Source organism: Stegostoma tigrinum, chromosome 23 (genome assembly GCF_030684315.1).
Source record: "Stegostoma tigrinum isolate sSteTig4 chromosome 23, sSteTig4.hap1, whole genome shotgun sequence".
In the NCBI taxonomy this organism is placed as follows: domain Eukaryota; kingdom Metazoa; phylum Chordata; class Chondrichthyes; order Orectolobiformes; family Stegostomatidae; genus Stegostoma; species Stegostoma tigrinum.
Window position 1 is genome coordinate 8,219,385 of NC_081376.1, and position 12,849 is coordinate 8,232,233.

Consider the following 12,849-nt stretch of genomic DNA (forward strand, 5'->3'; position numbering starts at 1 on the left):
ATATGAAGATGCAAGGGACAAAGGTGTATGTTTCAATTACCTCATTTATTGACCAGGATCTCAGTGAATTGAGGGGCTGGATGGTATAAGCCAATTCATACGTTCCTATAGTTAGACACATGTCTTTTCTAGTGTAGGTCACTGTTAGAAATTAGGACTAACCCTGACCCAGGAGCACTGATGTCAATTGAAATTGCTTCATCACTTTCCTCGCTGTCACCACGTCGCGTGGCAGAAGCCAAGTATCTGGCCTGGCTATTTGTTTGGCCTTGATCATTCGAGCTGGGACTTCTACCGAGAAGAGCTACATTACCCTGGGTCATTGTATGAGCTCTACTTGGTAGTATCCCAACTTCCTGCCATCAATGTGCCACCTTGAGGTCAGAACAGCAATTGGTAACCAACAGAACGGATTATTCCTGGTAGTCAATCAAGCAGCCTTCTCCAGATCCCTTTCCCCACTCCCCATTCCAATATTTGATGAATGAAAGTGCTGGAGGAGATGAAAGGTGGTTATTGTCTTATCAGGACTCAATGAGCTGATGGACCTCTTGAGTGCTGTATGACTCTACACCCCCTCACACCTCTTCCACAGGTTTCTCACAGCAATATCCCAAGCAATCCGTTTGCGTTGGCAACCTGTACCAAATAAACACAGAACACTGATGGCACAGAATGAGCCCACTTAGCTGGTTTCTATGCCTGCCGTCCCCCAAAAAACTGCCACTTTTGTTAAGTGAGTTCAGACTTATGCCCTGCTAGATCAGTAAGTTCTAGACTCTGACTAATCTACTGGGTGAAAACAACCCTTATCTCCCACCCGGTGCGGCTTCCTCTACATTGGGGAAACCAAGCGGAGGCTTGGGGACCGCTTTGCAGAACACCTCCGCTCAGTTCGCAACAAACAACTGCACCTCCCAGTCGCAAACCATTTCCACTCCCCCTCCCATTCTTTAGATGACATGTCCATCATGGGCCTCCTGCACTGCCACAATGATGCCACCCGAAGGTTGCAGGAACAGCAACTCATATTCCGCCTGGGAACCCTGCAGCCATATGGTATCAATGTGGACTTCACCAGTTTCAAAATCTCCCCTTCCCCTACTGCATCCCTAAACCAACCCAGTTCATCCCCTCCCCCCACTGCACCACACAACCAGCCCAGCTCTTCCCCCCCACCCACTGCATCCCAAAACCAGTCCAACCTGTCTCTGCCTCCCTAACCGGTTCTTCCTCTCACCCATCCCTTCCTCCCACCCCAAGCCGCACCCCCAGCTACCTACTAACCTCATCCCACCTCCTTGACCTGTCCGTCTTCCCTGGACTGACCTATCCCCTCCCTACCTCCCCACCTACACCCTCTCCACCTATCTTCTTTACTCTCCATCTTCGGTCCGCCTCCCCCTCTCTCCCTATTTATTCCAGTTCCCTCCCCCCATCCCCCTCTCTGATGAAGGGTCTAGGCCCGAAACGTCAGCTTTTGTGCTCCTGAGATGCTGCTTGGCCTGCTGTGTTCATCCAGCCTCACATTTTATTATCTTATCTCCCATCTGATTTGTCTGTTATTGTCCAGAATTGTTTCATATCAACTCAATGCACCATGTGTCCCCCGCCTTGGAAACAAGCACATTCACATTCCTGGCAGAGCCATGTACATCACGGAAAGGGAAAGAAAAATGCAAAATGACTTAGCACAGCATAGAATTTCGGGACGGCCACGATTGGAGGCGGGCAAAGTGTGCTGTGGGAGGTCGGAGGCTGCCTATAAAACAGAACGTTGTGCACGCTGAGAGCCAGATACCACACAGCACGTTCATAACTTGGAGAGCTCTGAGCGAGAATCAGTCCGCAAAATGAACAAGAGGTTTCCGCTACAAGTCCGAATTATTGGACTAATGCAGCACAAGAAGCTAAAGGTGAACCATTTTACATTCTTTTTGCAATGAAAAACAGATACCGTAATAAATATTGCACTTTATTTTCCTCAACATCAAGCATTTTCTTGTTCTTTCGAACATTCTGCTTGCTCTTCATTATTTCTGTATTTTACATTCAGAACTCATCCAATTTATTTTGTTGTTGAATGTACTTTTTTCTGAACATTCTGCTCTTCATTATTTCTATGTTTTGTATTTATAACTCATCCGGTTTATTTTGTTGTTGTTAAATGGCAGACCTACCTTGCTTCAGTCCTTTGGTCTGATCAGAATGATGTTATCGTCTACAGAACCTTCGCAGAGTTTAAGAAACTGCATGTAAGTCGAGTTTCAAATCCATTAGGTGACATGATTTGCGACGTGTGGATGTTATATATAAAGTATTTACCGTAATCTGCCCTTTTGTTTTGCAGAAAACCGTTGCGAAGAAGTATCCTCTAGAAGCTGGTCGAATTAAAAAAGCAGACCGGATACTACCCAAGTTCCAAGGTAAGGTGAAAGCAATTACTTCATCCTCGAAAACCTAAAAAGTCAGTAAGTTACATAGCACTAACAGAAGATCCCTTTCTGGGATAAACTGGGATTCCCCTTGCTCCTCTTAGGGACGGGCAATAAATGCTGGCCAGCCAGCGACTCCCATATCCCACTAATGAATCGAAACGCTGTATGGAGATGTACAGCGTGGAAACAGACCCTTCAGTCCAACCCGTCCATGCCGACCTGATATCCCAAATTAATCGTCCCCTTTGCCACGATTTGGTCCTCTAAACCCTTCCTAACCATATAACATCCAGATGCCTTTTAAATGTTGTAATCGATCATCATTAATATAGAGGGTTTTAAAATATCTTGAAATGTTGCAGACCCGTCTGAATTTTTGTTTGTTTTGAAATAGTCACTGTGGAAGTGTGCTGATTATTAAACAGAAAGCTTTAAAATTCAGGATGTGAAATGTTCTTGTGTTATTTTGTCCTGCAGATATTTCCAGGAAGGAAAGAAGGCAGGCCCAAGTGAGTAGATCAGTGCTGAGAATAAGAATGTTACAGGAATACTGTGATCGTTTGTTGACATCTTCCACCAAGATCTCCGAGGACCAAGATATTGTCCAATTCTTCCTGGCGAGTAACAGCGACTTGGCGCCTTCCTTCCCTTCAGACAGGTGAGCACACTATGTGCCTTGGGGCCATCCCTACCTTAGCTGTGGGTTACTCGGAGTGAAATGTTCGCGCTGTTTAGACTATCTGCAGTGAAATCAGATTTCAAATGCCCGACGGGCGGGTCAGCCCTGTAAAAGCTAACGCTGAACGGTCCCTCCTTTCGCTGCAGTGCAATTGTTATGCCTTCGGCGGTGGAGAAAAGGAGAGAGACTTTAAGGCGTTCCGCTAAAGGTGGAGCCCAGTCCATCACCCAGCCCATGGCTTCAGAGAATTACAAGTGCATCGCGTCTTATGAAACGAAAGATACGAAGAACAAGCCGTTTAAGGTGTTGGAGGACGAAACCGTCGATGTTATAGCGAAGAACACATCGGGTAACGTTTTTGGGACTGCTTTCACAGTAAACCTGTTTATTTCATTCTTGGGGGTAGCAGAGAGAAGGGGTCAGAAGGTCAACTACTGAACTAAAAAATGAGTTCTTTTTGTTGCTTCTGCATAACATCCCAGGAATCCAGTGATTCAGTAACCTTCTATTGAAACATGCCCAGACAACAGTGATTCTGCATGTTTTAGCGCACCGAGAGGGCTAGTATAGAAGCGGCGTGTCGTTTGTACACCGCACTGAGGTCCGCTTGCAGCACCGTCCCTAGTTTTTGGGGAAGGTGATCTCACCACTGTTTCTGTGTAACAGTTCGGCTCTGTACAGATTCGTGAACAGCATTGTTGAGATTGTGATAAAACTTGAATGTGTACCAACAGGATACTGCAAAATTGAAGTTTAATAGCCGATAATAGGCTTACAGCGGGGAGAATTGTTTAACGTGGGGAAACACACCTATTCTAATGGCTCTGGTGCGTGTTTCTTCTAGGCTGGTGGCTTGTGGAGAATGATGAAAAGCAATTAGCCTGGTTTCCGGCTCCCTATCTCAAAAAATGCCTCGCGTGTGTCACATCTGGGGAGTCAATCGTTGAAACAGGCGGTAAGTTAATCATTAGATCTGGGCGCCACCCTTAACACTTTAATACTAAAGCTGCAATGTCCCATTGACATTGCACGTTAAGCAGCCCTAGAGCAAAAAAAATTGCTCCATTGCTCTGATGCGGCACAATTAAATATCATCAGCCAAAGATTGCACAAGCATCAATTATTTTTAATCTCTCAATCCATTGAGAATGTGTGTTCTGCATTACTTTACACTTCATAACTTCTTAACTACCTTCTACAAAAGCAACTTTGTGGCATATGAATGTCTTTGTTCGCTTGTTGTACACTTTGTTCGCCCTTATAACCTTAAACAACTCAACTTGTACCTTTTTCATAATGTGAAATTGTCTAGGGGGCGGTTGAAATAAATTGTAAAAAAAAAACCTATTATTAGGAAGATAATGAAAATGCGAGGCTAGATGAACACAGCAGGCCCAGCAGCATCTCAGGAGCACAAAAGCTGACGTTTTGGGCCTAGACCCTTCATCAGAGAGGGGGATGGGGTGGGGGTTCTGGAATAAATAGGGAGAGAGGGGACCGAAGATGGAGAGAAAAGAAGATAGGTGGGGAGGTAGGGAGGGGATAGGTCAGTCCAGGGAAGACGGACAGGTCAAGGAAGTGGGAGGAACTCACCCTCAACAACTTCTCTTTCGATTCCTCCCACTTCCTACAGACTAAGGGGGTGGCCATGGGCACCCGCATGGGCCCCAGCTATGCCTGCCTCTTTGTAGGTTACGTGGAACAGTCCCACCTCCACACCTACACAGGCCCCAAACCCCACCTCTTCCTCCGTTATATTGATGACTGTATCGGCGCCGCCTCTTGCTCCCCAGAGGAGCTCGAACAGTTCATCCACTTCACCAACACCTTCCACCCCAACCTTCAGTTCACCTGGGCCATCTCCAGCACATCCCTCACCTTCCTGGACCTCTCAGTCTCCATCTCAGGCAACCAGCTTGTAACTGATGTCCATTTCAAGCCCACCGACTCCCACAGCTACCTAGAATACACCTCCTCCCACCCACCCTCCTGCAAAAATTCCATCGCCTATTCCCAATTCCTCCTCCTCCGCCGCATCTGCTCCCACGATGAGGCATTCCACTCCTGCACATCCCAGATGTCCAAGTTCTTCAAGGACCGCAACTTTCCCCCCACAGTGGTCGAGAACGCCCTTGACCGCCACTCCCGCATTTCCCGCAACACATCCCTCACACCCCGCCCCCGCCACAACCGCCCAAAGAGGATCCTCCTCGTTCTCACACACCACCCCACCAACCTCCGGATGCAACGCATCATCCTCCGACACTTCCGCCATCTACAATCCGACCCCACCACCCAAGACATTTTTCCATCCCCACCCCTGTCTGCTTTCCGGAGAGACCACTCTCTCCGTGACTCCTTTGTTCGCTCCACACTGCCCTCCAACCCCACCACACCTGGCACCTTCCCCTGCAACCGCAGGAAATGCTACACTTGCCCCCACACCTCCTCCCTCACCCCTATCCCAGGCCCCAAGATGACTTTCCACATTAAGCAGAGGTTCACCTGCACATCTGCCAATGTGGTATACTGCATCCACTGTACCCGGTGTGGCATCCTCTACATTGGGGAAACCAAGCGGAGGCCTGGGGACCGCTTTGCAGATCACCTCCGCTCGGTTCGCAATAAACAACTGCACCTCCCAGTTGCAAACCATTTCCACCCCCCCTCCCATTCTTTAGATGACATGTCCATCATGGGCCTCCTGCAGTGCCACAATAATGCCACCCGAAGGCTGCAGGAACAGCAACTCATATTCCGCTTGGGAACCCTGCAGCCCAATGGTATCAATGTGGACTTCACCAGCTTCAAAATCTCCCCTTCCCCCACCGCATCCCTAAACCAGCCCAGTTCGTCTCCTCCCCCCACTGCACCACACAACCAGCCCAGCTCTTCCCCTCCACCCACTGCATCCCAAAACCAGTCCAACCTGTCTCTGCCTCCCTAACCTGTTCTTCCTCTCACCCATCCCTTCCTCTCACCCCAAGCCGCACCTCCATCTCCTACCTACTAACCTCATCCCACCTCCTTGACCTGTCCGTCTTCCCTGGACTGACCTATCCCCTCCCTACCTCCCCACCTACATTCTCCTCTCCACCTATCTTCTTTTCTCTCCTTCTTCGGACCGCCTCCCCCTCTCTCCCTATTTATTCCAGAACCCCCACCCCATCCCCTTCTCTGATGAAGGGTCTAGGCCCGAAATGTCAGCTTTTGTGCTCCTGAGATGCTGCTGGGCCTGCTGTGTTCATCCAGCCTCACCTTTCATTATCTTGGATTCTCCAGCATCTGCAGTTCCCATTATCACCTATTATTTGGAAACAGTTTTTAACATGTTTTTAAAAGGCTAAATCCAACCTTATTTCATTTTCTGAGGAAAATATGGCCACAGCTTCATTGCCAAATAAAAAAGAACAGCATTTCGAAACCTGAAAACATCTCCTTCTCAGCCTATCTAACCACAGATTGGTTACAATGCAGAAAGAGGCCATTCAGCCCACTATGCCCATACTGGCTCTCTGCAATAACAGCTTAGCTAGTCGACTCTGTCTTCCATCATCAGAGCCCTGCAGATATTTCAAATCCAATTTCCTTTTGGAAAATAATATTTGAGAACATCTCTACTGCATTTTTAAGGAATGCATTCCAGATCCAAACCGCATGCCATATATTTTTTTAAAAAAAGAAAGTTTCTTCATGATGTGTTTGGTGTTTTGCCATTCACCTTAAATCAGCTTCTTCAACCTTCAGCACAGTTACTATGTTCGGGCCCTTCCGGATTTAGCACAAATCTCCATCCAGCCTACTCTCTCGCAAGGAAGTAAGCTATTTTCCAATCTATCCTAATCCCTGGAACCATTCTTGTACAAATTGTTTCCCATAGTTGCTCAACTGCCTCCCAATCCTTTCTAAGGTGTGAGGTTGAACCAATGTTTTGTAAATGCCTAGTATAACATTTAATGTGCAAAGCAGAATAAGAAAAATAAAACCACAAAAACCTTTTTTCCTAGTTATTGAAGTCCTTTTTTGTGTAGTGGACTTTTAATGAATATTTAGCAATGTTAGTGTGAAATATTTAGTTTTACTTTGAACTTTTGTTTTATCCTTTGTAAATTTAGAGTGCCAATATTATGCTGTTAAAAGCTATGAAGCGAAAAATGAGGATGAACTGTCCATGAACGTGGGTGTTATAGTTGAAATCTTGAAAAAATCTAGTGATGGATGGTGGTTTATTAGGTATGTCCTACTTTTATTATTGAACAATTATTCATTAATCAATCGCTCCAAATAACTAATGGAATGTGACAGCTGCAGTTTAGTATCTTAAATTGAATCAGTCAGATTCTCAATGTCACAACAACTTTATTTCAAATCTGAAACTCGCTTTGAGCATCTTTATGGTGAAATGTCATTTACTTTCTGTTTCATCAGCAACTTCCAGTAATCAAAAATGAGCAAAACAAGAGATTAGAGAAAGGACTTTAAAACTTTTGTTTTTATTTAGGAGACAATTTAACTTAAGCAGCATTCAATCTAAATATATTGCATTCAGCATGAAGAGAATTGCAAGGCATGATACGAATCATGTGCATTTTGGAATCGGCAAAGCAATGTGAAGACTAACCTGTCATTTTATTGTTTAATAGGTACGATGGCCAGTCTGGGTATGTCCCATCGCTGTATCTGCAGCCATATAAAAACCCTCATTCAAAATTACAGATTCTCACCAAGCCAGGCAGATGGGCTTCCACTCCAGATCTCTCGGCAAACGTTGACAATTCAGCTGCGCTGTCAAATATTGAAAAGCAGAATATGTGCAATAACCAAGGCAGCTCCCCCACAAAAACCATCAATAACGTTCTTAAACTGCAAAGGCAGCAATGCAGGTCTTCCACCTGTTTGCCTGACGAAAACCTATCTGAAGGCGAGTTGAGCCTTCCCAATTCAGACGAGTCAGATAGCAGGCCAGAAAGCCTGTGCGATGATAGTTCAGACAAGTCAGAATCAACTGAGGTCGGAAGTTTGCCAGATAGTTACCACATCCTTAAAGGCTCCGATAATGTGGCACGACTGTTTGAGAAGAACCTAACTGCTGAAACCATGTCCAAGAATGATTCAGGAGTGGAACAGGTGGATTTGAGTTCCAGGCCTGAAACTTCAACAAGAGAGAAAACTCCTGCTACAAACGTCGTCCCCAAAATACCTCCGAGGCCACATCGCCGAGAAATACTGTCAAGGTGCACAACATTTACCAAGAACATGGCTCTGAGATCTCAAAATATTCCTACCTTCCAAAGTTACATAACAGAGATGTAGGTCACTCAACCGAAGTATTGCTGAGAAAGAAAAGTTTTGTTTTTTACTTAAACAATATTTTGAAATAGTATGCAGAAGCTGCAGATTTTATACAATTTATCTGATGGAAATATAGGTAGTGAGCGATGCCACAATCATATTAGTTTTCAGGTTTGTTTATAGAACAGCTACCCTGCTGAGTAGCAATGTTAATCCATAATAAGGGTCACAATGAAGGAAAAAGTACTATTTACTCTTTCTTTCTGGAAAAAATCCATCAATTGGACTCTGTTAAAGTAGCCACTGATGCTTATCTTTTCATAATGAACCCTCGAGAGTGACACCAGGATTGACCAGAGGAATGCTCATTTTTAGCACATCCCAAATAACAATTGTGTAAATACCCATTAATTATATTTGATTGATAAGTCAATACTTAATAGTTTTTTAAATATAGTAAAATACTGATTTTGGGACGTTCTGAAGTGAAATTTGTTCGATGTGACAAATATCGAAATGTTTTTAATGCGATGCTATAATGAAGGTGATCATTGATTTTTAGAAGTTTACTGTTACTGGTTGTTAAGTTCATTAATATTTCTGACTGGCTTTGAGGCATCCAAATCAAACAACATTTCTGCTCGATCTGTCTGTAGTCCAATCCCAGACCAACATGGTTTGTTTTTTTTTCAATTGCCCCCTGAGTTTGCCAAGCAAAGAACTCTGTTGTAACAAAATCACAGCAATGGTTAAGTCAACTACCAACTTTTCAGGGCAATCCTGGATAGCTAGAAATGCCTAAAAACTAATTTTTCAAAAAAAAAAGGCCTTGGTAAAGGTAGAAAAATAAGAGCTCCCTCAGTTATTGCTGAAACTTGTGTCATTGAGTGCTTAGTGAGAAAAGTGATTCAAATCCATTTGGTCAACCACGATTCTGCCCAATTGACAAAGAAAATCAAAACTGATATTATAATTTAACAACCAATTATTACATTCAAATTTGAGCAAGTTGTATTTTCCATAATGGAAAAAACGCTGTTTTGTCATTACACAACCATAGCTTATATTAAGAAATGTAACCACGTGTTTTCTAGATATGGGATGGTACACTAACTATCCTGGATTTGTATCTTTCCAGGAATCATGTCTCTTACTTATAGGTGACAGCTGGTTTTCTGGTTCAGCTATATTTGCTGTTTTATTTCCTTTGATAATGATTCTATATTTTTGGGTTATGCAAAATTGCAATAAATGTTTTATGTATTTTAAAGTATATGGTGTATGTGAATATTTTCACTTGCTTAGGCAAAACATATTCACATTTGCAGTTTCTACTGGGGGGAAGGTAACTGCCTCTGCCTCACAATTTTTGTTACCTGAATCAACTGAGTACACTCATCTGACTGATAGGAATATCACATTCCAATTCAGAGCATGTCATTGGTATCCATTATATTAAATTAATTTGAAATAAGTCACGTTCGGATCAGCCATGATCTTATGAAATGGCAGTTTTGGATGTGAGTTTGCTCACTGAGCTGGAAGGTTAGTTTTCAGACGTTTCATCACCATTCTAGGTAACATCATCAGTGAGCCTCCGATGAAGCGCTGGTGTTATGCCCCGCTTTCTATTTATCTGTTTAGGTTTCCTTGGGTTGGTAATGTCATTTCCTGAGTTGATGATGTCCTCTGAGAAAAAGAACAGGAAATGACATCACCAACTCAAGGAAACCTAAACAGATAAATAGAAAGCGGGGCATAACACCAGCGCTTCGTCAGAGGCTCACTGATGATGTTACCTAGATTGGTGACGAAATGTCTGAAAACTAACCTTCCAGCTCAGTGGGCAAACTCACATCCAGAACCTCAACCTGAGCTACAAATCTTCTCAAAACTTGCTGGCACAGTTTTAGAATCAAAGAACCGTACAGTGCAGAAGCAGGCAATTGAGCTCATCGAATGCACACCAATGCCCCTCCGTCCTCCTGAAGAACACCCTACCCAGACCCACGCTCCTTACCCTGTCCCTGTAATCCTGCATTTTCCTTTGCTAATACACCTAGGCTGCATATCCCTGGACACTGTGGGCAGTTTGGCATGGCTAATCCACCCTTGACCGCACATCTTTGGACTGCGGGTGGAAACCAGAGCACCCAGAGGAAACCCACATAGACACAGACAGTCACCTGAGGCCTGAGAATTGAACCTGGGCCTCTGGCAATGTGAGGCAGCAGTACTAACCAGGTGGATACTTAGCTCCCAGCTCTGATCCTCTTGCACGTCTCTGTGATAACCCATAAAATTATACCTGTCAATTTTAATCTGCACCTACCTGAGGAGAGTTGAAAGCTTTGCTAGATTCTTGAACTGGAGACCTAGGTAATATTCTAGGGACCCAGGTTCAAATCCCACTACGGGAGATGGTAGTATTTGAATTTGATAAATATCTGGAATTAAGAATCCATGTGACAAACTGTTGCCAATTGTCAGGGGTAAAAGCCCATTTGGTTCATGAAGCGTCATGCCTTTGGGAAGGAAACTGCTTACCTGCATGTGACTCTGGACCCACAGCACAGTGGTTAACTCCTAGCTGTCCACAGGGATCGGCAATAAATGTTGGTCTGGTCAATGACACCTGCATCCTGTGAATGATCAAAAATGTAATTACAACATCCCATGATTTAAAAGCTGCCCAATAAGTTATCTGAGATTTTTTTTTAAATGGACATTCACATGCAATTTTAAATGCAGCAGGCAATAAATGTGTGAATTTAATAGTTGACCAATGTCCAGTTTGGTCGCCCAGTTATAGGAAGGATACTATTAACCTGAAACAAAAACAAAGTTGCTGGAAAAGCTCAGCAGGTCTGGCAGCATCTGTGGAGGAGAAAACAGAGTTAACGTTTCGGGTCCGGTGACCCTTCCTCAGAACTGTTCACTGTTCAGAACTGTTCAGAACGGTTGGATGGAAGGGTCTGTTTCCATGCTCCACGACTTTATGAATAGCCATCTTGCTTATCTTCATCATCACAGCACAACACCAAACATGTTACTGATTGACAGACTGTGAAGCAGGAGGTGCAAATTTGGGCATGTTTACTACGAGTTAACATCAAATTGTGAGTTCTGAGGATGGATCGCCAGACCCGAAACATCAACTCTGATATTTTCATCACAGAAGCTGCCAGACCTGCTGAGCTTTTACAGCGACTTTTGTTCTTGTTCCTGATTTACAGCATCCGCATTTCTTTCGGTTTTTATCATGGTGCATATTGTCTGATGTGGCTCAATGGGTGATACTATCTCTGCTGCTTTAAAAAGTTATGGGATTAAGTGGCACTCCAGGATCGGAAAACAATGATCAAATCTGACGCGATGGTATGGTAAGGAAGATCTCCTGCACTAATGTAGGCGCTACCTTCCTGAAAACATGTCAAAGTGCCTACCTTCTTAGGCAGGCATAATAGATGGTATTATGTTAAAGAAGGATGTGGGACTTACCACTGGCAAATTCTTATTCCTCAATTGGTATCAGCTAATCTGCTGATGTGATCATTATTGCACTGTTCTTTATGTGAGCTTGCAGTGTGGAAATTTTTCATTGTGTTTGCAATAGAGCTGTGACTCCACTTTTAAACTTCATTTCTTTTTAAAGGGCTTTGTGACGCCCAGGGGCAGCAAAAAATAAAAGTCTTTATTCTCGTTGTTTGCTTTTCAAAGCCAGGCTGTAGCTGCTGGAGGGTGGATGTAGTCTGCCTGTTACAGAGCCTGGCAGAGTTTCTCAAAAGAAAGAAAGAGGAATTTTGGTCATGGAATCCTTATTGATGAGTGTCAAAAGACAGAGAGAGATCACTGTTCGACAGGATTCAGAATGCCTAGTAGATAACAACTTTAAAAGGCAAAGGAAAGGCATTACAGAGATAATTGCAGGGTTAGTCTCGAATGTTTAACTACAAAGCCTTCGTGTGAGTGATCAACTTTTTCCAATGCAGGTGAAGAAGGTTACCTAAGATCATAAAGAGAAGCTGAACAATTGGGCTAATGGGCTGAGAAGTTGCAGATGGAATTTAATTTGGATAAATATGAGGTATTGCATTTTGGTAAAACAAACAAAGATGGGCCTTATGCAATTAATGGTAGGGCCTTGGGTAGTGTTGTAGAACAGAGGGACCTGGGATTTCAGGCACATGATTCTTTGAATTTCCACCACAGGTAGATAGGCTGGTTCAGAAGGCAAGTAGCACACTTGGCTTCATTGCTCAGACCTTAACATATACAAGTTGGGACGTCATGTTGAGATTGTACAGGATGTTGGTGAGGCCTCTTCTGGAGTACTGTGTCCAGTTCTGGTCGCCCTGTATTAGGAGGGATATTATTAAATTGGAGAAGGCTCAAAAAGGATTTACCAGGCTGTTGCCAGGAATGGAGGGTTTGAGTTAT

General features: G+C 44.0%; 1 protein-coding gene across 1 annotated transcript; it reads left to right on the plus strand.

Annotated features, from left to right (window-relative positions):
- The first annotated feature begins 1,774 nt into the window (after positions 1 to 1,774).
- LOC125462408 (NADPH oxidase organizer 1) lies at positions 1,775 to 9,682 on the plus strand. Its single transcript, XM_059653899.1, has 8 exons — positions 1,775 to 1,916; positions 2,175 to 2,255; positions 2,351 to 2,426; positions 2,916 to 3,096; positions 3,264 to 3,466; positions 3,962 to 4,072; positions 7,233 to 7,350; positions 7,761 to 9,682. Exons 1-8 carry the CDS (start codon positions 1,854 to 1,856, stop codon positions 8,428 to 8,430), a joined length of 1,503 nt encoding a protein of 500 aa, XP_059509882.1. The 5' UTR covers positions 1,775 to 1,853; the 3' UTR covers positions 8,431 to 9,682.
- Positions 9,683 to 12,849: the final 3,167 nt, after the last annotated feature.